General features: G+C 49.6%; 2 protein-coding genes across 5 annotated transcripts; one reads left to right on the top strand and one right to left on the bottom strand.

Annotated features, from left to right (window-relative positions):
* Window positions 1–1,854: 1,854 nt before the first annotated feature.
* Galt (galactose-1-phosphate uridylyltransferase) lies at window positions 1,855–5,001 on the bottom strand. 4 transcript variants are annotated; one of them, XM_059254163.1, is made up of 11 exons: window positions 4,869–5,001; window positions 4,382–4,551; window positions 4,097–4,172; window positions 3,957–4,005; window positions 3,733–3,862; window positions 3,548–3,604; window positions 3,266–3,388; window positions 2,909–3,041; window positions 2,736–2,819; window positions 2,286–2,440; window positions 1,855–2,034 (listed from the first exon to the last, which is right to left on the bottom strand). In XM_059254163.1, the coding sequence occupies exons 1-11, from the start codon at window positions 4,948–4,950 to the stop codon at window positions 1,954–1,956; spliced, it is 1,140 nt and encodes a 379-aa protein (XP_059110146.1). In that variant the 5' UTR covers window positions 4,951–5,001; the 3' UTR covers window positions 1,855–1,953. The 4 variants fall into 4 exon arrangements, with proteins under 4 accessions (XP_059110146.1, XP_059110147.1, XP_059110148.1 ...); XM_059254164.1 differs by having other exon boundaries at window positions 4,787–4,882; XM_059254165.1 differs by lacking the exon at window positions 4,869–5,001 and having other exon boundaries at window positions 4,097–4,175; window positions 4,382–4,493.
* A 10,009-nt stretch (window positions 5,002–15,010) lies between these two features.
* Window positions 15,011–18,107, top strand: Sigmar1 (sigma non-opioid intracellular receptor 1). The gene is made up of 4 exons (XM_059255727.1): window positions 15,011–15,278; window positions 15,403–15,603; window positions 15,737–15,829; window positions 17,044–18,107. Exons 1-4 carry the CDS (start codon window positions 15,128–15,130, stop codon window positions 17,268–17,270), a joined length of 672 nt encoding a protein of 223 aa, XP_059111710.1. The 5' UTR covers window positions 15,011–15,127; the 3' UTR covers window positions 17,271–18,107.
* The last annotated feature ends 8,517 nt before the right edge of the window (window positions 18,108–26,624 follow it).

Below are 26,624 nucleotides of genomic sequence, written 5' to 3'. Positions count from 1 at the left end.
GGCGCCAATAGAACGAGAGAGGTGAACAGGGGGGGCTCTCGGCCCATTGGAGCCTCCAACTGCCAATCACTTCCACCTCCTCCGGACACTTCCTGTCCCGTCTGGAACTTAGGAGGAGGGTGCCCAGAGTAGGATTCCTAGGACACAACCTGAGGCTACATTCCTCATACCTCTCCTGAAGGCCTGTCCTCCCGGGGACAGCTGGCTTCAAAGTGCTCAGGCTCGTCCCTTCCCAGCTGTCCACACAGCCTCAGGTTCCCTACTGAACCACTGGGCGGCTGACTGCATTCGGTGAAGGTGCCCCTGACTCCAGATAAGATAGGAAAACGGGAGGGTTGGTGTAGTTCTCAAACTTCGAAGTGCTGAACTTTTAAAACAGAAAGGCCCCATCCCATGCCGGTTAAATCACAATCCCTGGCCATTGCATCTAGACCCCAGTACTGTTTCTAAAACCCCTCAGGCGATTCCAAATACAGGCAAGGTTAGGTGTGTGTGTGTGTGTGTGTGTGTGTGTGTGTGTGTGTGTGTGTGTTTATATATGCCCTAAAACTAGCCACCTACTCAGGGAACCTCAAGGGAGATGCCTACTTCGTCTGAATTTCTAGACCCCGGCAATATTCCCAAACCCAGGCACCCCCCTCATCCCTCCAAGGTCTCGGGAGGAATGGCCCTAGGTAGGAAGGCAGGAAGAGGAAGCTTGGGTTCTTCTAGGTCAGGCCCAGTCACTTGCCCAGGTTTAGTGTGACTTCTCAACCCTAAGACTCAGTTCCCATGGAAAAGAATGGAGGAAAGGCATTCTGGCCATCCCCACGTCCCTCACATCTCTCAACTTTGCCTTAGAATCTGGAGAAGACCACATGACTTCTGGTCTCATAAATCGAATGGCCTGTTGTTCACTATCACAAGGAAAAACAGATCCAGGAGGGAGAGGGTAGACTCAAGATCACTTCGTCCCTGGGGCTACCCCTAGCTGTCTTCTCCATGCTGAGCCCTGTACAATGACCACAGCATAGGCACGGGACTGAGGCTGCATATACCCTCGGAGAAGCTGGAGGAAGCCAAGAACACCAAGCCACATGCACACTCCCAACCCACCCTTTTAGCCCCTGTGGTCTGGAGCAGAGTCTAGCTGTGGCCACTCACAAAACCAGGCTTCTGGCCAGCAGCCCAGCTCTGGACTGACCTTTGGGACTAGGATTCTCCTCACCCTCTCCCCACCAAGCTTTGAGGCCCAGGCTTGGTGAACTGACAATAATAAACCCAGTGATATAAAAGGCACTGGCCTTCCCAAAGACTCTGCCAAGCTAAGAACATAAGATTTTTAAAATAGTCTCCAAAATTAGAATGATGTTTATATCACAAGTTAAGAAGATCAGATACAATACTGAATATTGTTCAGAGATCGGAGGTAGAATTTTTTTTTCCCAAACTCAGGGTTGAACACAGGGTCTCACACATATCAGAGAAATACTCTGTCACTGAGCTATTTCTCAAGACGGTTTCTCTAAGCTATTCAGGCTTGCCTTGAATTTACAATCCTCCTGCCTCAGCCTCCTAGGTAGCCGGGATACAGGCCTACACCACTAGGCCCAGCTTGGCATTGGTTTCAGAGGCTAGCTCTTGCTAGGTAACCCAAGCTGGCTCAAGTTCACAATCCTACTTCAGCCTCCAATTTGGTGGAATTACAGGTCTGCCCCATCGTGTCTCGCTTGGGAAGGAATTCTTGCATCAAATCTTTCTTGCCTACATCTTGAACATTTGTAGGCAAGAAAGAGTGTTTGGAGTCACACTTAGCCTTTCCCCAAGACTCCAGAATGTAAAAGTTCACATTTCTCTGGTGTCACAAAAACATGGTTAGCATTTGAGATGCAGTTTTATTGATGTCACATCTGCCCAAACTCCAGGTCCCAGGTCTCTCAGGCGAAAAGACTCAAGGCTCTGCTGTCATCATGGTCAAGCGATGGCCGTGGTTTCCTTGTCTTCCTTCGCCAGGCAATAATGTACCTCAGGAAGTGCCCTTAATCTTTCTGCAGCCTAGAAGGGGACAAGGACCCAGAATGGTATGGCGGTCTGGGACCAGGAAATACTGAGGAGGGCTTATGGGACTGGAAGACTGGTGACAAGGACAGCTGAAGTCACCGGAGGACGGAGCTGTGCAGCAACTGAGTTCTTAGGAATACTTATATATTTTTTTAATGAGGATCCTCAGGGTCATGACTGTTGGGATCCCTTGAGACAGTGAGGTGAAGGGGGCTATGAAGACCCAGGGTGCTCTGAGCCCTGACCTGTTCAGGAGTGAGGTCCCGCTGAGCCTGGGCAAGCATTTCATAGCCAACCATGAATTTCCGGACAGTAGCGGAGCGCAGGAGTGGGGGGTAGTAATGAGCATGTAGCTGCCAGTGGTCACAGGTAGCTCCAGTCTTTAATCCCGTGGGAGCCCCTGACAAGAAACAGACAGAAATGATCAGGAAGGTCCCTTTTCAAGTCTTCAGCCTGGCCCCTCCCCTAAACTAGACCAGGTACCTAAATACTATAGTTCCCAGTATTCCACCAGGGAACTGGTCCTCAGTGACAGTTTCACCAAATTACTCCACCTCAGTCCCAGCACCCCTGCTCTGGACACTTGCTTTAAGGCCACCAGATGGTTTAAAGCCTGGTAGGGACTGCAGTTTTCTAAGCTAGGACCTAGAATCCCAGAAATAGTGTTGGGGCTACTCCACCACCAAAAGCCTTACCGTGCCAGCCCATGGAGTAGGGGAAAGATGTTTCAAATAGGTTGTCATACTTAGTCAAGAGCTTCTTCATGATGGAGGCTAGATCTGGAATCAGAGCCTGACTGTCAGCCTGGGAACAGGTGCTGGTCATTCTATCCAGCGCCCAATCCCAGGGTCCTACCTGCGATCCTTACCATCACGTTCAGCAGGGGTCAGTTCAGGTAGCCGCCGCACATGCCGCCGGGGCAGCAGTAGTGTCTGGAAAGGCCACACTGCCCAGAAGGGGACCAGGACTAGCCAGTGCTCACTGGATAGGACCAGACGTTCCTGGACACACAGCATGGAAATGAGGTGTGAATGTGAGAGGGGAAGGGGGCAAGTATCAGGAAAGCGAAAGAGAGGAATCCAACTGAGTCTCTCTGCTTCTGCTGCCAGCCTAGTCTAAGCTACCTTCCTTTAGATGACTGCTACCAGCCCAACTCCCTTTCATGCACTTTGAGGGTAAAAGGGCTAGAGACTCCTTGGGGACACAGGGCCTGGTGCTCTCCCACCTTCCTGAGGAGCTCTTGGCGGCCATATTCCAACAATAGAGGCTCTCCATGCTGGCTGTGATAACTCTGCTGAGACCGTTCTTCACGCTGGACAATATCGGGCAGGAAACTGCTGGCCCAAACCTGTCAAGGGGCGAGAACAGAGAAGAGCAAGCAGGTCCGTTATCTCTAAGCCTCCACATTACTAATGCATCTCTTTTGTTCCATCCCTTAATCCAGTTCTGTCCTCAGTGTTGGCATGGACCCAGCCAAGAAAGCCATTACCATCCCTGACATACTTACCTGGCAGTGGGGGTGGGGGTTAGAACAGCCCATCATGGCTCCTTTGTTTTCAAAGATCTAGTGGGTGTGAGTACAGAGATTTAATAGTCAAAGACACATCAAGCCAACCCTCTCCTGACCACACCCTGTGGAAGCAGTAATGCTACTCCCCAAACCAACGTTATTACACCTCCCCCCCAACAGACCTGCACCCAAGGGTACTGGGCACCCAGCTCCTCTGTGACTGAGGCCCAGGCATCGATGACAGCTCGGATCTCAGGGACTGACATGAGTGGCAGCGTCACATCCGACCAGGGGTGGAAGCACATGACCTTACTAGGTGGTGAGAGAAGATAAGACCGAGAGATAGTCCAGGTCTTAGTTCTTCAACTCTGGGCTGGAGGTTGTAAGAGGGGAAACCCATAGTTACCAAACTCCTCTGGCGGCCTCTGCTCGGAAAAGAGGATGGTCACTGGGTCCTGAGATAAAGGAGCATTACCCTCTGCAGCACAGGGTCCCCCGACAGATCCAGCCTCCCTTCTCCCCAACACGGGTTAGATTGGAGGGTACCTGGATCCGGAGCATCGGGCTGCAGAGCTGGGAAGTCATTGTCAAACAGGAAGGTGCCTTCATAGTGCGGATTCACCTACTGACAAGAACAGGCTAGAAACACCACCACCTGATGGGCTTCCAGGCCTACACAAGGGGCAAGCGGGCACACTCCAGGGATCAAAGTTGCTTGACGGGATATGACCCAAAAAGAGGCGCACTGCTCCCTCTTGTGGGTGAAGGGCAGCAATACGGGAGAACTATTTCCTCCTGTCTCCTCCTGGCTGTGTGGGTATTCGGGCTTACCTCCCCATTGGCTCGAGTGGCCCCGGGACACAGAGGATTGAGTGGGTCATGGCGGGGCACTGTCTTCAGAGGCTGGGGCTCCACTTGTCCTTGCCAGGGTCGCTTCATGCGATGGGCCGACACTAACACCCACTCATTCTGGAGCGGATTGTAGCGGATATGCTGGTGTTCTGGGGACAGTCAGTCAAGATCAGTCAGAAACCTCCCTGTCTCCTTCTTCTTCCCTGGATGGCTCTAACGCCCTAGCAGGCCCAAGCTCGGGGGCGCTCAGTCGGAGAACTGTTTCTAGAAGCTAAAGGCTGCCGGCGGGGAGGTAAAGGGTTAAACTCTCGCAGTGCCACACGGCCGCCAGCCCTTCCTTCCCTCGGCCCGCCACCCTGGCTGGCTTCGGGTGGGAGTGCCGACCTTGACGCTGGGACCAGAACTTCCTACGGAATAGGAAGGCTCGGCTCCGCGCCGCAGCGGGTCCGGGCCGCCCTGCAATTACCGCTCGCCCGGAAGGTCACTGCCATGGCGTCCGCCTCTGACGCCTGCTGGCGCTGCTCAGGATCAGCTCCGTTTTGCGACATGAGGCCCCCGAATTGATCTAAGTTCAGTCAGGAATGTCCTCTGGGCCAGGCCCACCCTTTTTTTCTGCCCCGCCCTCCCTGGACGATTGGCTAGCCGCCAACACGTGACGGGGGTCCGCCTGCCACTTAGGGGCGGGGCTCATCTCCCCAGGTGCTTTTGATGCGACCCCTTCTCATCGGGTTGGAGCACTTGTCCGTCCGGAGAGCTTCTGTGAAAACTGGTTGCTGTCCCCGTTCGTCTGGCCACGAATTCAGCAAATATTTACTGAGGGGGAAGGGAAATTTTCGCACACGTATATAATGACTTTTGGTCACCCGCTGACACCTTTCTTCCCAGTCAGCCTCCTCTACTTCCATGTCTTCTTGTTTTGTTTTGTTTTGTTTTGTTTTGTTTTGTTTTGTTTTGTTTTACGCACTGAGATTAGTTAGGGTTGCTTGCCTGAGCATAGGGGAGGATATTTATTGGAACATGGGCAGCGTTTCAACTACACCACTGAAAAACACTCCTCCCTCCAGCAACCTTTAACTGCCAATAGTCCCTCTGGGAGGGTGGAGCCTCCTGAGGAGGACCCTTATGAAATATTGTCTGACCGACCTCGGGTTTTGTGCAGGTCACCACAGCAGCAGTGAGTCCGTGGGTGCAATGGCCCTGTCGTGTCCAGAAGACACTTTTCACTAAATATCTTAGCTATGTGCCCGACACTTCGATTCTGTGTGGAGCACAGAGATGCCCCTGTGCACAGAACGGTAACATCCTGGCCTCACAATGACCTGGGTCACCTGCTGGGTGGCTGTGGTGAAGAAGTAAGCTTGTTTGGTGGGGAGGTGAGGGGGCACCTCTTACTATAGATGAAGCCTGGACCTTCAGTACTGCCTGGAGGTGTGAGTACTTCACTGTAACGACACCTCCGTGCTCGTCAGCAGAAACAGGCTTGGAAAAAGAAGAGCTAAGTAATGGAGTGTGGGGTAGTGGTGGTGTACACCTCTAATTCCAGCACTCCGGAGACAGAAACAATAAACTTACAAGTTGGAGTTCAGCCTGCACAGTTCTACATAGCAAGACCCAATCCATAAATAAATAAACGAAAAGAAAGTGAAACATATATACACACACGCAGATGTCAGGCAGCACAGTGGTGCATTTGCCTATAGTTTCGGCTACTCTAGAATCTAGTCAGAAGATCATCTCAGCCACGAGTTCTAGACCATCCTGACCAATACAGTAAAGCCAGTCTCAAAAACAAACAACAGGCCAGACAAGGTGGTGCACACCAGGGTTTAGAAGACAGAGACAGGTGGATCTCTGTGAGTAGCCTGCTCTACAATGCAGCAGTCCGCTGGCTCAAACGCCATTACAAGATGGCGCTGGTTTCCTGTTTATCCCGAATGCTAACGTGTCGCTCTCCCGCCCGAAGGCTGATGCAACCTTGACGTGGTATCACGCCATATAGTACTGACCAATCAGCTTACCGCCCAAGCTCCGCCCCCAGAACCTGCATATAAGCCAGCTTGCCCCGGCGCCCGGGGCCCTCCTCCCGTACCAGCTCTCCCGAGAAGCCATAACCGAGCAGCGTTCAATAAACCGTGATAGAGGAAGAATCTTGGAGTCGTGTCTTGCTTCCCCGCTGGTCGGGGCGCGCCGCAACTGGTGCCGAAACCCGGGAAACTTCGGACCTTGCGAACGACTCGGAGGAGGGCCGAAGATTCAGAACCTCACACGGGAACGGTGAGTACTCATAAGGTATGACTGACGCCTATGACACCAATCTTGCCTAAGCAGTAGCAAAGGGGAGAAAGGCTATGGCAGAATGGCAGGATAGTCAGTCCGAAACCGGTAAGGAAACAGAAGCTAGCAAAGAAAATTCTAAACATAAAGAAAATAAAAGAGAAAAGGGAAGGAAAGGAAATTTCCTCTTAGAAAAGGGAGAAAAAATTTTAATCAAGAAAAAAGGATTTTCCCGGTAAAAAGGGGAAAATTTTTGAAACTAGGCCTAAAGATTGGGGCCCTGTAGAGGAAGGATGAACAAGAAAAAAGCCTCTTCCAAGTGATAATGGAGGAAGAAAAGACTTTTTCCAATTGTAGAATTTTCAGGATAGCTGAAACTCTGAGCTTTCTGCAGTGCAGCATCTGAATTACAAAGAGTCGGCAAATAGGCCTCATTGCTGCTGGCTGAACTAGCAAACAAGCCCAGGGCTTAAAGTTCTGCTGTCTGTTTGCTTATTTTGGTTCAAATGCTTTTTATTTCTCCCTCAGAGTGGGAATAATTCAATATTTAGGATCCCTTCGTGGGAAATGTTTTTCTGTTTTTCCCTTATGGTGGGAATAACTCATTAGGTAGTCCCTTCATGGGAGTAGGAAGTTTAAACATGAGTTTGTGTGTGCGGGGCGTGCGCCCAGCGGCGGCAGTGGTGGACATGCACAAGATAGCTCGGAGCGGCGGGCGGACAGGTACAGGCCGGTGGGAGGTGGAGCTGCAATGTAGCGCGGCCCGGGCGGGCACCAGCACTAGAGCCTGGGCACTGGACGGAGCCAAAGCTAAGCCACAGCTTCAGCTCGCTCCAAGCCAGCAGAGTCCGGGAGAGGGACTAGCGCCTAAAAGTTTAAACGGGCCCAACTTCTGGTGAAAAATGGTTTCGGTCAGGACATAGAATGCTAAGTCAATGCTGTTTGAATAAAGGATGTTCTGTTCTTTTGACTGTCTTAATAAATGTTTGGATGAATATTTGATTCTCATGGTAGATAAACTAAGGAACAGAATTCATAATTTTAAACTATATATTAGGTATGCTCTTGTCTGTTGATCATTACTGAAAATTTGGCCCTGCAATTTAAGTTGCTTTCTGGAAATTCTTGGTTTAATTCTATAGAAATATAACACCTGAAATGTATTGGGTTGTTAGCTTATTAAATAATGTTGCTAAGATAAACCCATAAATAATAATCTTTTACTGATAAAGAGGTTACAAAATTATTTTTCCGGTAAATAAAATACAAGTAAATTGTTTGGTCCACATTGTTAATATTTGGCAATTTACATTAATGTTACTTGGAATCTATAAAAAAGGATCCTCTTTTTAAGATTTTATAAAAATACTCAGAAGTATTACCTAAAGTTACCTCTTAATCCTGTAGAGATTGTATTTAATGCTTTTATAATTGGTATATGTAAATAGGACCATGAAAATAGAAGCTGGTGATAAAATTGCTCGATTAATATTGCTTTTATATTTTAATTGCAAAATGGCACCTATATGTAGAACTGGAGGCTTTGAAAGTATAGGAAAAAGGTGTTTTGACAAACAGTTATCAATGATAAACAGCCTAAATTAAAAATAAAATTATATGGGATTGAGATTAAAAGATTACTGGATTCTGGTGCTGGACATATCTATAACTTCACAAGAATCCTGAGATCCCAACTGGCCTCTACAAGAAGTCAGGAAAATGGCGGCTATTACAAGATCTTAGAGCTGTAAATAATACCATGCTTCTCATGGGAGCAACACAACCTGGCTTGCCTGCTCCTGTGGCAATTCCTAAACATTGGCAATTAATTGTGATTGACTCATATGGATGATATTTTATTGGCTGCTAAAGATAAAAAACTTATTTTTGATGCCTTTTCTAAATTACAAGAGATTGTATTCCTTATAATCCTCAAGGACAGGCTATAGTAGAACGCTGCCATCGTACCTTAAAAACATATATTGCTAAAGTAAAAAGGGGGGAGCTAGGGGCTCATCTCTACTCTCCACATTCTATTCTTTCCCTTGTTTTATATATTTTAAATTTTTTATTGGTGGATTCTGCTGGAGTATCCACTGCAGATAAGCACTGGAGGGCTCCTGTTGCAAATCATCCTCTGGTGCGATGGAAAGATCTTTCTACTGGCACTTGAAGGGGACCCGATCCGGTGTTGGTGTGGGCCCGGGGATCTGTTTGTGTCTTTCCACAGGACAATGAAATTCCTCTTCGGGTTCCTGAGCGCTGTGTGCGCCCTGTGGCTGCTGCTGAAGCCCAACATGGCAGAGACCTATTGGGCCTTCATAAAAAACTCTCCCCTTCTGATGCCAATGGGGATTGAGAGCCCAATGCAGCCAGCCTTGGCAAACATTAACGTAAGCCTAGGAACTATAGCCATGTGGTTGGATTCTTCAGAAGGTAATGTATGGTAACCTTTTTTCAAAAATGTTAAGAATGTGTCACACCTTGGAGATTAAGGATAACCCCGAAGGTCAATGACCTTCATTTGTTAACAGTAACATGCCAGCTAAGCCTTTTCACATTTTTCAACCCTCTTCAAGCTGGTGTAGTACCTACTTTGCAGGAATGGCTCTGTGCAACATCTATTGGCCTCCTGAAATTCATCTAGCCTCTTTTGAAGACACCTTAAAATTTGTGACCTTGAATGTACCCATTTATGAGACCATTAGTTCTGCTCCTTGTTTGCTGTTTTTGTTTTTGTTTTCTTTATGGTTCTTAGTTGTTCTTTTGCAGACCTGCCAGCCTAAGTAGTGCTGGGATGAAGAAAAATGGGCCTTGGTGGTTCATGTTCCTGGAGCTGCGTCCATGCCAGTGGACCATGGCAGTTAGACACAGATGATGCTCACACATTCCAGAAGAGACTCGGACATCGATGTTGCCGTTGTTGCTGTTACAGCGGTGGTGGCCACTGCTGCTACTATTTCTGGGATGGCTATTTCATAATTGGGTTCTACAGCTAGCACAATGGAGACCCTGGCAGCAAAAGTAGCTACCACAGTTAGTTAATCTTTTATTTTATTGGGCATGATAAATTTAATTCTACAGTTATACATTTAAATTGGCTTTGAAAGTTGCAAAAAGTTCCATTTGCGTATGGGATACCACTTTACAAGGACTCCAATTTGCAGTAAGGCTCGTTTAAGAAGGGAATGGCTCAATCGCCTTTAGCCTCCTGGCTATGGGTAGGTTAGGACTACTGTTGGTCTTTTCTGTGTCGCACAGATTGCAAGCCCAGCGCCACTTTGAGATCTTTGGCAACAGTTTACTCTACAGCTCACGTGGTTGAGCCTGTATGATAATGAGTATTCAGAGACGGGTAATGCTTGGGGGGCGCTCACCAACCTAAGACAGAGCACTTGCGGGGCCTGGGCAGGTGTCTCCATGACGGGTAAGGTGACCTGCTGACGTCCCACGCAACCTAAGTCAGAAGCTCATTTTTTAGTAAAAAGGGGGGACCTGTAGGGCCCTGGTCTCCTCCCATATTGAGTAAAGCCGTTGCCTGCTTGCTGACCTTGACCAGATGTCCTCCCTATTCTAATTCCCTGCCGGTATCCACCCTCCTGAATGCTTTAGGGAAGTTCCTTGTTTGTGTATCCTGCATATTGGGCGTTAACAGCTTAGATGCAAGAATGTAGAACATTCAGTAGCAAACTTCTGCCCTCCGGGGATCTCCCATTGTACTGTAAGCCTGTATTTAAGGTTTCCTCCCTCTTTCAATGAATCTGGCCTGGACTCAGGATGACATATTCTGGGCTTTCCTTCGAGCCTGGCCTGTGCCCGCTCCTGTGTTTTTAACGGATACTCTCTTTCCACAATTTCATTCCACCATCTGCAGGCTGGAGGATGAAGTTTGTTATCCTACCACCTATCAAACTTCAAGCTATCATAGCACTGATTTTATTTTCCAGTTCAAAAACAGTGCTTAAACAGTAAACCTTTTAAACCAGCCAAGAATAAGTTAGGATCCCTGTTTCAGGCATATAACAACAAAAGTCTGGCAGGGTATCCCTGGGATATGAGAGAGAATTTGAAATGTTACAATTGAATTTCATCGCCTCTATTGCTGCCCTAAATCAGACGCGTGCTCATTTGACCACCTTGGGAGAATTTACTGATTTTTTGGTCACAGCTGCATCTTATGTGAAGGAATGGGCTGGGGTGTGGGCGATGGGAACAGTGGGCTTGATTGGTCTAGTCATACTGGGTTGGATCCTCTGTAGGTTGATAAAGCGCAATCGTACAGAGCGTACACTTATGCTATGGCCGCCCTGGATGCTGGCGGTTCCCCAAGTATCTGGTTGGCCCAGCTGAGGGAACTGTAGGCTGTCCTTGCACTCGGAGGGCTCTGCCCATTGCACCCGATTAGGAAGCCTATGATACTGCTCCTGCACACGGAGAGCTCTGCTCATTGCACCCGTTTAGAGAGTATCATTGTTCCTCCTACTCAGCACTCGCCCATCGAGCAGGAAGCTCATCATGAGGAGACTCCTAGCTCTGGGTTGCCAAAAACAAAAAGGGGGAACTGCAGCAGTCCGCTGGCTCAAACGCCATTACAAGATGGCGCTGGTTTCCTGTTTATCCCGAATGCTAACGTGTCGCTCTCCCGCCCGAAGGCTGATGCAACCTTGACGTGGTATCACGCCATATAGTACTGACCAATCAGCTTACCGCCCAAGCTCCGCCCCCAGAACCTGCATATAAGCCAGCTTGCCCCGGCGCCCGGGGCCCTCCTCCCGTACCAGCTCTCCCGAGAAGCCATAACCGAGCAGCGTTCAATAAACCGTGATAGAGGAAGAATCTTGGAGTCGTGTCTTGCTTCCCCGCTGGTCGGGGCGCGCCGCACTACAAAGAGAGTTCTAGGTAGCCAAAACTACTTAAAAGAGACCCTGTCTCAAATAAACAATCAGACAAAGGGGGAAATAAATACATCTAACAATCTGGGGATCTCTAGACCGTCAGGTAGTTTCAGCTTCTACCTGGAAGGCATCGTATGTATTTTCTCTTCTTATAATTTTTTTTTATTTTATGTGTATGAGTGTTTTGCTAACATTTATGTCTGTGCATCCTAGAACTGAAGTTACAGGTGGTTGTGAGACACCGTGTCGGTGCTGGGAATTGAACCTGGATCCTCTGCAAGAGCAACAAATGCTCTTAACCACTGGGCCATCTCTCCAGGGGCCCCCAGAGGTATTTTCTTAAGGGAGTTGGATTTTGTTTGAAGGAAGCCTTTTTTGGAGTTGTGGTTTTCCCTTTTTTGTGAGACAGGGTCTTATGTCTCCCAGACTGACCTTGAACTATGTGAAAGCATGAGTTTGAACCCCTAATCTCCCTGCTTCCACCTCCTGACTACTGGTATTATAGGTATGTATCACCATTCCATTTCTGCAGGCTACGCAGAGCCAGGCACACTGGCAGCTGAGCTGCAAAAATTAGGTCATTGGTCATTGATCTCTGCCCTAGAACCCTCAGTCTGGAATCTGAAGAGGCCATTAGGTAGAGGGCAGAGAGCAGGGACTGAAATACGAGTTTTACCAGTCCAGTGGCTGCTCCAAGTACAGCAGAGAATGAGGGCAAAGGGAACGTACTTTCTACCCCTTCAACTGTCTTTCCGTGACTAGACTGTGGCACTGTGTTTACTGAGGAACGCCAGTGCTTCACTGTCACTCCCGAGATCATGCCAATTAACTCTTGACACCCTTCAGGAACATCTTCATGCCTCTCCTTTCTCTTTCCAGATCCCTTTTGTGGGAGAAGAGGAGAATGGTCCAGATAGGGCCTATCTGGTCCTCTCCCTCCCAGATCCAGGATTTCGGCTGTGACATTAGAAGATAGTTGTCAGCTGGGCGGTGGTGGCGCACACCTTTAATCCCAGCACTCGGGAGGCAGAGGCAGGCGGATCTCTGTGAGTTCGAGGCCAGCCTGGGCTATCAAGTGAGTTCCAGGACAGGCTCCAAAGCTACACGGAGAAACCTTGTCTTGAAAAACTAAAAGAAGAAGAAGAAGAAGAAGAAGAAGAAGAAGAAGAAGAAGAAGAAGAAGAGAGTTGTCATTCTCATCCCCTTAGTCCCCTCCTGGTGTCACTCAAAGGGATAGGATTTTCTCTTTTTTCAGAGACAGGGTTTCTGTGTGTAATTTTGGTGCCTACCCTAGATCTCGCTCTATAGATCAGGCTGGCCTCGAACTCACAGAGATCCGCCTGCCTCTGCCTCCCGAGTGCTGGGATTAAAGGCGTACGCCACCACCGCCCAGCTGTTTTTGAAGTTTATGTGTACTGGTGTTTTACCTGCATGTATATCAGTGCACCGTGTGTGTGCAGTTCCCACAGAGGCCAGGAGTCAGCTCCACTGGAACTGGAGTTACAGACAGTTGTGAGCCACCATGTACCTGCTAGGAATCACACCCAGGTCATCTGGAACAGTCCTCTTAACCACCGAGGCATCTCTCCAGCCCCAAGATTTCACATGTTTTTAGAAAGTAGACTGGAAATGTTATACAGCATTTCTACTTCCACTTGTCCAAAATAAAACCACATGGCCCTATCTGACTACAGTGGGGATTGTGGAATGTACTCTGATCACCCAGGAGCAAAAGGAAATGTCCCTACCGTGTGCTCCTACTGAGAAATCTAGTGGCCATTCCCCATGTGTTTTCCAAATCCCTCAGTTATGACTGTAGCGACCCTTCCTTCATTCTGTCACTTCTGTGTATAAGGCTAGTTTCTCCTGGTTCGTCATGGTTTTCGTTGCTGTTCTTGTTGTTGCTTTCGACATGGTCTCCTGTGACCTCTGCTGACTCTGTAACTAAGGGTGACCTTGAACTACTGATCCTTTTGCCTTTCCTTCCCAAGTTCTAGGATTACAGGTGTGTACCACCACTCTCAGCCTTACGTTGTCTTTTTCTAATTAACATATATAATCCTAACCATGTGCTAAACCAGGCACTAGTTACTTTAAAATAATAATTCACTTAACACTCATCATAATAAAGGTATGAACTATGAAGCAGATGCTTCTTATTTATTTATTTATTCTATGTTACAGGTAAAGCTGTCAGTATATGCTCTTAAATGCTGAGACATCTGGGCAGTGCCCAGAGTTAGTCCATTTGTTTTCTGAAACAAGATCACACTAGGTAGCACTGACATAGACGGGCTCTCTTCCTTGGACCCAAGGCCAATTTGGCTCCCCTCCAAATGTAGCCAGTACCATTCTGTGGCAATACTCAATCCCATAGCTCTCCGGTGGTGCAAATCCTAGTTGGTCTTAATAATAAAAACCCAGAGCCGGATATCGGGGTAAATGCTGAAAGATCAGAGAGACAAAGGAGCAAGCTACAGCCACCTCTCACCTCAGCCTGAAAAAGGGGTGAGCTCCTGTCTCCTCCCGCCTTATATTCCTCTCTCCGCTCAGCCATATTACTTCCTATTTCCTCCTCCCTAGTGCTGGAATTAAAGGAGTGTGCCTCACAAGTACTGGGATCAAAGGCATGAGATCCCAAGTGCTGGGATTAAAGGTGTGTGCCACCATAGCCTGACTTCTATGGCTAACTAGTGGCTGGCTTTGCCCTCTGATCTCCAGGCAAGCTTTATTTGTTAGAACACAAACAAAATATCACCACACTCCCCAGTGGCTAAATCTATTGGTTTACAAGGCCTTTCGCATTTTTTGTGCCTCAGGACATAGAATAAACTGTAGGCTCAGAGAAAACACTATGGTAAACAAGCATGGTGGTGCACGCCTTTAATCCCAGCACTAGAAAGGCAGAGGCAGGAGGCTCTCAGTGAGTTCAAGGTCAGCCTAGTTTATGTAGCAAGTTCCAGGCCAGCTAAGGCTACATAGTGAGACTCTCTCTATAGGCAGGCAGACAGACAGACAGACAGATATCGCCCCTTCCCTCTTTGACTCTTGCAATGATTCCCATCAGCTGCAATGCCCTTCTCTCTCATAGGACACTGAAGATGTCACCACACCTCTGGAAGGCTTTTCCCAGTGGCACTATCTCCTCTTCATATCTCCTCCTCGCTTCTGCACTAGCAATCACGAGTTCTAGAAAGCTCTACTTCTGGGATCGCCAGCCCAAGTGGGTCAGTCCATTCTGGGTCTTCCTTCAGCTCTTCTCCACAGGGCGTGGGGCTAGGGAACGCCAGGGCCAAACACTCTAGGGCGGCAGCCCGGAGGGTCGGCCCCGCCCCCTCACCTCTGGTGTGGACCGTGCCACCCAATCTAAGCGCTCCCCGTTATAAAATGGTTCAATCCAGAGGGCGGTGCTAGGCACCCGGGACGTTCCGATTGGCCCGGGCGAGCCGTACCATGGTGGCGGGGGCGACGGTAGGCAGCGGTTTTTGAGTCTGTATGTGCATAACCTGAGATCCTAGCTGTGTCCTGCGCTGGTGGTGCCAGGCTGCCCGGCGGGATGCAGTGGGCCGTGGGCCGGCGGTGGGCATGGATCGCCCTATTTCTGGCTGTTGCCGCGGTGCTGACCCAGGCGGTCTGGCTGTGGCTGGGTACGCAGAGCTTCGTCTTCCAGCGAGAAGAGATAGCGCAGCTTGCTCGGCAGTACTCTGGTGAGCGGGTGAGAGCGGGGAGCGGGGTGGGCCGGGTGAGCCGAGCTGCGTTTCCCGAGGGCGCCTTCCCCCGCCGAGCCCCGACCGGGGCTGGTCTCACCCACGCCACTCCTCTTTGCATCAGGACTGGACCATGAGCTGGCCTTCTCTCGGCTGATCGTGGAGCTGCGGAAGCTGCACCCAGGCCACGTGCTGCCGGATGAGGAGCTGCAGTGGGTGTTTGTGAACGCGGGCGGCTGGATGGGCGCCATGTGTCTTCTGCACGCCTCGCTGTCTGAGTATGTGCTGCTCTTCGGCACCGCCCTGGGCTCCCGTGGCCATTCGGGTCAGTGCTGGCGGTGGGCCGGATTGGGAGGCTGGGCCTGTTCGAGGGTCAGTGCCCTCTGTTCTGAGGTTCGGCTGGGCCGTGTGTTGACAAGGATACCCTGATGGGCCGTGTCTGTTTTATTGTCACTCAGGACGATACTGGGCTGAGATTTCTGACACCATCATCTCTGGCACCTTCCACCAGTGGAGAGAGGGCACCACGAAAAGTGAGGTCTTCTACCCAGGTGAGTTAGGAAGTTCTGTCCGACGGGGCGCCCTCTAGGTAGGAAAAGGCCTAAGGCGTGGAAAGGGCGTGTTCAGAGGGCCTAGCCAGTGATTTTCTTTCCTTCACTCTGGTAAGCCACAGGTGTCTGGTTAGGGTAGGGCTGAGGAACCCTGTCGCTTTCATCTGTTAAAAGGAAACAAAACAAGGCAGTTTCCGGTCATAGGGGAGGCTGATTCCCCCCCCCCCCCCCTCGAAACAGGGTTTCTCTGTGTAGCCTTTCGCCTTTCCTGGAACTCACTCTGTAGCCCAGGCTGGCCTCGAACTCACTGAGATCTGCCTGCCTCTGCCTCCCGAGTGCGCCACCACTGCCCGGAGGGGGCTGATTTTTATCAGTCTGTTTTACAGGGCCATTATTCCAGCCATTGTTTGGGAGGTACTACTCATGCCCGAAAGTTAAGGCAGACATTCCGTTTCCCATCCTTTTTAAATCGGTGAGACGGTTTGGGGGTTTTGTGTTTTGTTGTTTTTCACATTTTTATTGACTTGTATGCGTCTGGGTGTTTTGCCGACCTGTATGTCTGTGCACCACTTCAGTGCCTGATGCCTTCCAAGGCCAGAAGAGGGCATCTGGTCCCTGAGACTGGAGTTACAAACTGAGAACCATCATGTGGCTGCTGGGTCCTCTGGAAGAGCAGCCAAGTGCTCTTAACCACTGAGCTTCTCTCCAGCCCCTGTTGTTTTTTTAAACGGACCTCTGCAGCCATTTAAAAGGAAAGAAAAGGTTTGAACTTGTGGGTGTAAGGCTAATGATTAAGCTTTGTGATTGAACAGCTGTGTTTCTCAGAGAAGCCTGGCAAGCCTTGTAGCCACGCCCCCCTGTCAAATTAGCCCAGCTCAGGAGTTAGCAACAGTCCACTTGATAGGCATTGGGAATACAGATGCCTATGGCGTCTGTATATTAGCCTGTAGCTGGGTGGGGTAGCCCTCTAGAGTCTCCCCAAAGAGAGGACATGGGCCAGGTAATGCCATAGATATTTAGGAGAGGGCGTGTTTTGGTCTCTCTTTCCCCTCTGATTGGACAGCCAGGCCAATGGAGTAGAGTTTTCCCCTTTCTTAAAACTGTCTTTTTATTCCCACCCCTACACAGATAGTGCATAGGCCAGGGAAATGCATTGGTAGAAGGCCAGGGCAGAGCCGGGCTCCTCATGAGAATATTTCCTGTCTGTCCCCCAGGAGAAACAGTTGTGCATGGACCTGGGGAGGCAACGGCTGTGGAGTGGGGACCAAACACATGGATGGTGGAGTATGGCCGAGGTGTCATTCCGTCTACCTTGGCCTTTGCACTGGCTGACACTGTCTTCAGCACCCAGGACTTCCTCACCCTCTTCTATACCCTTCGCTCCTATGCCCGGTGCCTCCGGCTTGAACTCAGCACCTACCTCTTTGGCCAAGACCCCTGACCAGCCAGGACTGAGGAAGACCTGTGGATGGACAGGAGCGAGCGGGACCACATTCATCTTCTTGCTGGAACTCATGTGCACAGACAGCAGCATACACCATGCAGATATTAAGTTCCTGCTGTATGAGGAAGGACATACATAGTTATATATCTAGACACAGCTCTTTGGGAGCAAATGAGACACATAGAGATGCTAAGATTTGTATGTACTGTAAGACTATACACTCACATCCATCCAGAGAGGGTCCTTACATATATACCAAGGGGGCCAGTCATGTTTGAACACCTATCACAAGCTTGACTCACTGACTCAGGCTTTCTCAGAGCTTCCTGCTGGCATTCAGGGCTCTGGGATTAAGGATTGGGGTGGATGTTACATTCTGCCTCACTCTGATGCCTCAATCCAATAGTAATCTCAGGTGAAGGAAAAATGGAGCTGCCCTTGGGAGATCCCCTTCACCTGCGGCCATGATGTCCTTCCGTTCATCTCTCTTTTCCTCACCATATGCCTTATCTCCATTCCGCTCCCCTGCTCTGCAAGTGCCCCTGTGGCTTGTCTTCCATGCCAGCTCAGCTGGGCAAGCAGGGGCATGTACAGAATGCTGAAGGGAGGTCCTCCATCTCAGAGACCCCTTTGGGGGTTAGAATGAGAACATTGACTTAAACCCCGGGCCTGCCCCCAAGGAGAGGGCCTGGAGATGTAATCCTGGGTCCAAGGAGCCACCCTAGTCTAAAAGAAGCCTTTAGTGTATGTGCATACCCCTCAGTTTCCAGACATTTCTGTTGCATTCTCCGTCTACCTGTCTATCTCTGTTAATAAAAACTTGTTAAACAGTTCCATTTCCTTGTGTATGTGAACAGCAGGATTGGCCACTGCCTCCTGGGGCAGTTCAAGAAGGCCTCCTATACAAGCCAGTCTGTAAGACTGGTTTTGGACAGAAGGGACTATATGTTTGAGTGTGTTTAAGAATTACTTAGGGGACAGCCTTTTTAGGGGTGGGTGGTATTGGAGCAAGGTCTCATTATACAGCCTTGGCTGTCCTGGAACTCAAGAGATCTGCCTGCCATTGCCTTCTGAGTGCTGGAACTAAAGGTGAGCACCACCACATCCAGCTCTTTTTTTTTTTTTTTTTTTTTAATCTAAGTCTGGTATTGTATTTACTATATGAAGCTAAAATCAAACTTCTTTTCCTCCTGCCTCCACTTCCTAAGGCTGAGGATTAGGGCCAGCGCTTTGTGTGCATGCTAGGCAAGCGCTGTACTAACCACGACCCTAGAAGGCTCCTGAGTCTCCAGTTGACTGGATCGTACCTATAGAGATGAGTTCTTGAAAATGAGGAATTGAGCCCAGTTCAGTCCTGAGGATGGTCCTGAGAATTTAACCACACATGGCCATGGGGTGGCACTATTCTCCCACGTTTGAGCTGCAACAGTCTCAGATGGCTTTTGGGGGCTCCCAGAGTGTGCAGTGCAAATCTATGTGGAGCAAGAGTTCCTCTGCTCTGGTTTGCCTTTTACCCAGCACTTAGGGGAGCTTTCGCGTTGGGTGGGAACCAGACACGATGCACAGGCCGCCAGGGCCAAAAGACACTCATTCCTAAGGACCTTGCCCGTGGCTTCTTTTGCCTCCTCGTCACCAAGCTTTCATCTCCTTCATCCGCTCCAACTCAGGTTGAATAGGGTCCAGACCACTACCATTTCTTGGACTTGATAAATTAATATTGGAAGGAACAAGGTTATATAGTTAAGCATTCTAGACAACACAAATCCAAAAGGCTACACATGCATAACCTTATTTGACAATAACATCAAAAGTCTAGCCAGGCATAGTGGCTCATGCCCATAATCTCAGCATTTGTGAGACAGACACAAGAGGATCTCTGCAAGTTCCATGCCAGCCAGGTGTACATAGTAAGTTCAGACCAGCCTGGACTGTAGAATGAGACCCTGTCTCAACAATAAAAGCATCAACAGTTTAGATGAGCAGCTCCGAATAAACATGAAATCAGGTGAATTGGCCAACTTGATACCTCCCCCAGGCCTCACTAACACCATGTTGGCTGTGACAAGCCCTGGCTGAAGCCTCTCTCTTGATCTTTAGGGGACTCTAGTCTAGGAGCACATGTATCTCAGCAATGTCCAAATATCCCATCACTCATAAAGGACTATCCTCCCAGCCATCCCCATCCCTGTTGTTAAAGCCAGTGATCATTTCATAGTTCTTAACTTTTGCTGTTGATACTAGGCTCAAGTCCAAGGTCTTGTACACATGTTCTACCACTGAGCTAATCTTCTAGCCCTCAACTCCTGTTTTGAAATTCCTAAAACAAATTTGGCTTCAAGGACACTTTTTTTCTTTATTGATAGATTTTTTTTTCTTTATTTACAGGTCTTTATCTCTTTGTAACTTTAAATGCCATCTACAGGGCTGAAGAGATGTCTCAGCAAGTAAAAGTACATGCTGCGAAAGCATGAGGACCTGAATTCAGATCCTAGCACCCATGTAAAAAGCAGGGTATAGCCACCCATGTGCATGTCACCCCAGTGATGTGAGCGGTGTAGACAGGGGCATTGCTGGAGTTTGCCGGTCCATAGCCTACTTCCAGGTCCAGTGAGGCACCCCGTCTCAAGAGGAAAAGGCAGAAAGTGGGCAGGACCCCTGTGACATCCTCCGGCTTCAGCACAGATGTGCAGAACATACACTCAAAATAAGTAACATCTACATATTTTTTAAAATTTTCTGTTTTCTTTTCATTCTTCTCTCACACAATACACCGAACCCCAGTTTCCCCTCCCTCTACTCCTCCCAGTCCCCACCCCAACCCCAACCTTTCCTCTCCCCCAGATCCACTCCTTCCCCACTTCCCTTCAGAACAGAGCAGGCCTCCCAGGGATATCAACGAAACACAGCATAACAAATTACAGTAAGACTGGGCACAAACCCTCATACCAAGGCTGGACGAGGCGAGCCAGTAGGAGAAAAAGGGTCCCAAGAGCAGGCAAAAGAGTCAGAGACACACCCCACTCCCACTGTTAGGAGACACAAGAATACCAAGCTAGACAACCACAATGTATATGCAGAGGACCTAGCTCTGACAGGGTCCCTGATTGTCACTTCAGTCTGTGAGCCCCTAGCAGCTCTGCTTAGTTGATTCTGTGGGCCACGTTCTGATGGTGTCCTTGACCCCTCTGGCTCCCACAAGCCTTCCTCACCTTCTGAGGGGTTCCCTGAGCTACAGCTGCGTATCTTGACTCCTGTATCTGTGTTAGCCTAAACCTCTTCCCCAGCTTCAGCCTTGGATGTCTTACTCTCTTTACTCAGTGTCTTCACTTGGTTGTTTAATAGGTGTCTCAAACTCACAATGTCCGAAGCAAACTGATTTATCTCCTGATCCCATATGACCCCACCACCATGCAGTCTTTACTGTATTGGACTAAACACTTGGAAATCCTAATGGGCTCACAACCCATATCCAATCCATCCATCAATCCTCAGTTTTATCTTGAAAACATATCCAGATTTCACTGGGCATGGTGGCACATGGTGGACATGCAGAAGCCTGTGATCCCAGCACACAAAAGCAGGAGAATTCTGAGTCCAGGCCCTGCCTGGCCTACATAGTGAATTCCGGGCCAGGCTGGGATACATAGGAAGAACTGTCTTGAAACAACAATAAAACCACACCCAGATTCTAACCGTTTCTGCCACCTCCATTGTTACCAGTCTGGTCCAGAACCCCATCATCCATTGATCATACTTGCCTCTTTAGTGGAGGTGCCTCACAAAACCCAGAAGCCAATATTCATTTCGAAATGTTTTCACTGACTTTCCATATCATTTGGTGCCCCCCCCTTTTTTTCGATGAATCTACCCCAAGACCCAAGTGACCTGTGACCAAATAGCCAACTACTCCCCTCAGCCCCATGGCCTCTGGCTTTCTTTCAATATCTGCACTGGATATTCTTTTGTTGTTGTTGGGTGTTTGTTTGTTTGTTTCTCTGTGTAGCTTTGGAGCCTGTCCTGGAACTCGATCTGTAGACTGGGCTGGCCTCGAACACACAGAGATCTGCCTGCCTCTGCCTCCCTAGCACTGGGATTAAAGATGTGCGCCACCACCGCCCGGTTGCATTGGCTCTTCTAATGTCAAAGCTCTTGGATGCCCATATAACTTTCCTCCCTTCAATTTCTCTTAGTGAGTCTTTCTTTTAACACATGGCAACATGTAATATTCTTTCTGTGGTGGGTTCCAAATACTTCCACACGTGTGTATGTGCATGCGTGCGTGCATGTGTATGTGTGTGTAGGCCAGAGATCTACTTTGGGTATCTTCTTCAGTAACTGTCTATTTTTTTTTGTTTTTTTTTGTTGTTGTTTTTGTTGTTGTTGTTGTTTTGTTTTTTTTTTGTTTTTCGAGACAGGGTTTCTCTGTGTAGCTTTGCGCCTTTCCTGGAACTCACTTGGTAGCCCAGGCTGGCCTCGAACTCACAGAGATCCGCCTGGCTCTGCCTCCCGAGTGCTGGGATTAAAGGCATGCGCCACCACCGCCCGGCAGTAACTGTCTATTTTTTGAGACAAGGCCTCTCACTGAACCTGGAGCTCACCAATTCAGCCAGACTCACAGGCAGAAAGTCCCAAGGAACCTCCTGTCAACCTCCCCAGGGCCGAGATCACAGGCATGTGCCATCAATCCTGGTTTTTTATTTGGGTTCTGGGGACTGAACTGAGGTCCTCATGCTTCGGCAGCAAGCACTCTTCTAACTTCATCTCCCCAGCTTCTCACAGTCTGAGAACATTTTTGACCCTGTGTCCTTGAAGAGATAAAGCCTATGGAGAGCTGGCTCCGCGGCTGAGTGCCTCCTGCTCTTGAGGATACGAGGTGTTCTCCGCACCCACACCGCGTGGTTTACTCCGGCTCCAAAGGGGTCTGATGAGGGCACCCGGCAAGACGCAGCAAGCACACATGCATGCAGACCAAATACCCTCACACATAAAATAAAAATAAATTAAAAATTAAAAAAGAAGCAGCCGCAGATATGAATACTGATATTCGGCTGTTTCATTCAGTCTGGAGCCCCAGGTCGTGGAACAGCGCCCACATTCAGAGTGGGTCTTCTACGTTCCGTTAAGCGCTTTCTGGAAGCACCCTCATTAACACACTCAGAGGTATGTTTCCATGGTGATTCTTTTTTTTTTTTTTTTTTTTTTTTTTTTGGTTTTTTCGAGACAGGGTTTCTCTGTGTAGCTTTGCGCCTTTTCCTGGATCTTGCTCTGTAGACCAGGCTGGCCTCGAACTCGCAAAGATCCACCTGCCTCTGCCTCCCGAGTGCTGGGATTAAAGGCGTGCGCCACCACCACCCGGCTCCATGGTGATTCTTAATTCCCCTAGCTGCTATGTGGGCGCTGGGAATGCACCCTGGGTCCTCTGCAAGAATGGAAGCGCTCTTTACAGCTGGGCCCTCTTTCTAGATGAGCCTCTCTCCATCTCTTGGCCAAGGATACAGTATGACCAGCTGCCTCACGCTCCTGCCCCCATCACGTCCGTTCTGTAATGGACTGCACCTTGTCAAGGGAAGCCAGACAAGTCTCCCTTGAGTTGCTTTCGTCGCGTATTTTGCTGCAGTAACCAGGCAAATAACTAATGAGAACCTTACATGGCAGCTGGAGAGCTGCCTGGAGAGGTAAGAGCAGAGGACCCAAGTTCCATGCCCAGCACCCACGTGGTGGCTCACAACCATCTGTAACTCCAGTGCCAGGGGCTGAGATGACCTCTCTGGCCTCTCTGGCCTCCTAGGTACTAGGCATGTATGTAGTGCATAGATGAGCATGCAGGCAAAACACCCATACATATAAAATAAAATAACTTTAAAAACCTCATAACCAAGGAGTCTCTCTCTCTCTCTCTCTGTCTCTCTCTCTCTCACACACACACACACACACACAAAGAGAGAGAGAGAGAGAGAGAGAGAGAGAGAGAGAGAGAGAGAGAGAGAGAACAATTCTTGAATCCCTGTTCACGAAAATAAGCATTTTTTGTTTCAAGTTTCTAAACTGGGGAGAATGGTAATTTGCTACACTAATTTTTTTCCCTCCTGATACTGGGGGTTTATCTTAGAACCTTAAGCGTGGTAGCCAAGTACCCTAACATTGAACTACATCTACAGTCTTCTTCTTACTTTTTATCTTGAAACAGACCCCACCAGATTGCTCAGGCTGACTTTGAACTCACTCTGTTGTCCAGGCAGGCCTTTAGCTTGGTGATCCTCCTGCCTCAGCCTCTCAAGTAGCTGGAATTACATATCTGTGCCCACCAGACCCCAATTACATACCTCTATCTGACCCATTATGTATTTCTTCCACTAGAATAATACCATGTCACAGTGATGCTGTTTTATTCAGACCTGTGCCCAACAGTGTCTGCCATAAAGCACTTAATAAGTGAGTGTTGATTTTTGAAGATCTGGGTCATTTTGTCTTAGCCTGTATGTGGTGGGGGTAAGAGGCAGCCTTTCCTTTAAAGCCAGATCCCAATTGGCCTTATTCCTCCCCTTCACTCCATCCTAGCTGTAGTTTTTGTAGTTTGACTCCTGGTATTTGGAGGTGAGGGGGGATGCCTATTTCCATGCCCCCTCCCATCAAGGCCCACAAAAAGTCAGCTTCAGTGTCTCAGAACTGGAATTTTCCCAACCCAGTATCTACTTTCCCAGGGGGAATCTTTTTTTTTTTTTTTTGAGCTGAGAACCAAACCCAGAGCCTTGTGCTTGCTAGGCAAGCTCTCTACCACTGAGCTAAATCCCAACCCCCGCAGGGGGAATCTTACATCCCTCTCTCCAGATACTGCTAACCAGCCAATGGAAGCTAGGAGAGAAAGGAGCAAGCTGGACTCCGGAGTTCCGTACGTACATCTCTACCCTTTACCCTCCGGTCATCCACAATACCCCAGGATACGACCATCTGCCCCTGTGCATGCACTAATCCTGCTAATGCACCCCTCTATGAGTCAAGCATGGTGGAGTGTGGGTGCTCGGCAGGAGAGAGTACATCTTCAGACATCCATGAAGATGGGGTGAGGAAATCTCAATACTGAAGATGAGTGGATCACCAAGGATTGGAGGGGTTGGAAGGGGATTGTGACTGGCTATGAGATCTGATATGTGAGGGGCAAGACACGGAGCCTTGCCAAAAGAGTGAACGGGCTGAGCCCTGGCATGGCCAGGGATGGCCAGAGAGAGGAAGTACTCGGTGCTGCAACAGGAGCTGGAGGCAGGCAATCAGGCGTGGCACCAGAATGGGTGGTGGTCTGGGGCCAGGCCAAGCTGAGACTAAGAGAAGCTAGCCAAGTGGAGGAGAATGAGGGAGGAAAGAAAGATCACGCCCATGTAGGGGCGTGTTTGTCCTGAGCATATGTGCCCCACTGGGTGTAAAGTCTGAGGATAGGGTTTGGCCCAGTTGCATAGCCCTATTCAGGTGTCATCCCTGCAGACATCTGCTGCTCACCTAGCTTACGGAGATCCTCATGCTTTTGGCAGGTAGGTCTCCTTGACCACAAAAAGCAAGTGTGTATGAGGGTACCTGAGAGGAACAGAGACAGGCTGCTCAGGGGAGAAATTGGGCTGGCCAGTCAGAACTCCCCAAGCAGAAACAGCATCAAAGAATTGGTGGGGTAGGACAGGCCCAGGGCAGTTGGCTCAAGGAGTCTGGACATACAGATTTGGAAGTCAGGGATACAAGTGTGGAGAATGTGTGTGAATGGGCAAATTGCTGATCACTGGAACAAAACAGTGAGAAGCCAAGAGTCATTGTACTCTCCACTCTTCCATACGTGCTTGGAAACCCTTAAAAGAATGTCGAATGAGGTTTTTAAGAAGAGAAATGTGTATGCCCGTATATCTCATACGGTGTGTATATCCTGGTGTAGGTGTGCAGGCAATACAGACGCCTCTGAGTGTGTAAGTGCACAAATATGGACTCACTGGTATATGCATCCTTGTATACAAACTGGCACACACTTGCGCTTGGAGATAGGACGTGAGCAGAGCACGAGGCGAAACGCCGTTCTGTCCAGGTGTTCCACATTCACCCCATTATCCAGCAGAGCCATTCTGTGTGATCACAGCTTGCCCAGGCCCTTGACCTCTCTAGTGACCTTTAAACGGAGTGTGTAAGATTGGGCCTGAATTTGTGACAAAATGTGTTAATGCGTGAACAGAGGGCACAGAGTGTGGGTTTGGGGGACACTTGTGAGGCTGGGCGGGGCCATGGTCTGGAGTTTACTAGCTGGATTTCCCCATAGCTCTCCGGCGCCCCCTCCCTTGAGTCTAGCTATAAGGAAGGTGGGAGACACCTGTTGGGGGGCTAAGAGGGGCCGAGCCCACCCTGGCCTCTCCCGCTGCGCCCTCCCGCCAGCGCCCGCCCTGCTGGGCTCGGGTCCCGCCCCCGGGACCGCAGGCAGCCGAGCGGCCGCCAGTGAGCGCACCGCGGTCAGAAGAGCGCAAGGCGGCAGGAGCGCACAGCGGGGACCCTGCGCAGGGAACCCAGCTGAGACCGGAGCCGCCCGGGAGGCGGCGGAGCAGAGGGACCGCCGTGGAGACACCGGGGGCTTCGGGCGGTGCCAGGCAGGTGAGTGTGGCTGCAGAGCGCCCGGAGCCCGGGATCCAGGCGCAGCGACCCGCCGCCCCGTGCCCGTCTGGTTCTGTCGCTGTCCCAGACCCAGGCACTGCTGCCCTCTTCCCGTACCTCTTCGGTTCTTGATTCTTGTCTTTTACCTTTCTATCCCGCTTTCCCGTCAGTGTCCTCTGTTTTCTGACTCTTTCTAGTCTTTTCTCTCTCCTGCTGCGTCGGTCTTCCCGCGTCTCTCTCAGCCCATCTTGCTGTTTCTCTTCAGCTGTCTGTCTGTCCCTCTTTCTTAGGTATTTTATCTCCTGATGTTCTCTCTCTCTCTCTCTCTCTCTCTCTCTCTCTCTCTCTCTCTCTCTCTCTCTCTCACACACACACACACACACACACACACACACATACACACACACACACACACACACACACACACACACACTTTCTCCCTCCCCTTCTTGGTCCTCCTCAGCCTCTATGTCTCCCCACCGGTCTCTCCTCAGTCTCTGTCTCCGTATCTCCTTGTCATTGTCTCTGTGAGAACGTGTGTGTATGTCACATCTCTGCACCACTCTTCCTTGGTCCTTGCTACTCTTCCCAATCTGCTTGGCCTCTTCCTACCCTCAGTCTCTGGCCATTTCTGGCTCCCTAGGTCTGGTCTCTTGTCTCCTTTGCTCCCTCTGTCCCTCTGTCCCTCTGTCTCTGTTCACTTGATCTGTTTGCCCTTTCCGTATAACTCCATGTATG

This window comes from Peromyscus eremicus, chromosome 2 (genome assembly GCF_949786415.1).
Source record: "Peromyscus eremicus chromosome 2, PerEre_H2_v1, whole genome shotgun sequence".
NCBI lineage: Eukaryota > Metazoa > Chordata > Mammalia > Rodentia > Cricetidae > Peromyscus > Peromyscus eremicus.
Note: the sequence above shows the minus strand (reverse complement) of the source record. Positions and strands in the feature narration are given on the sequence as shown.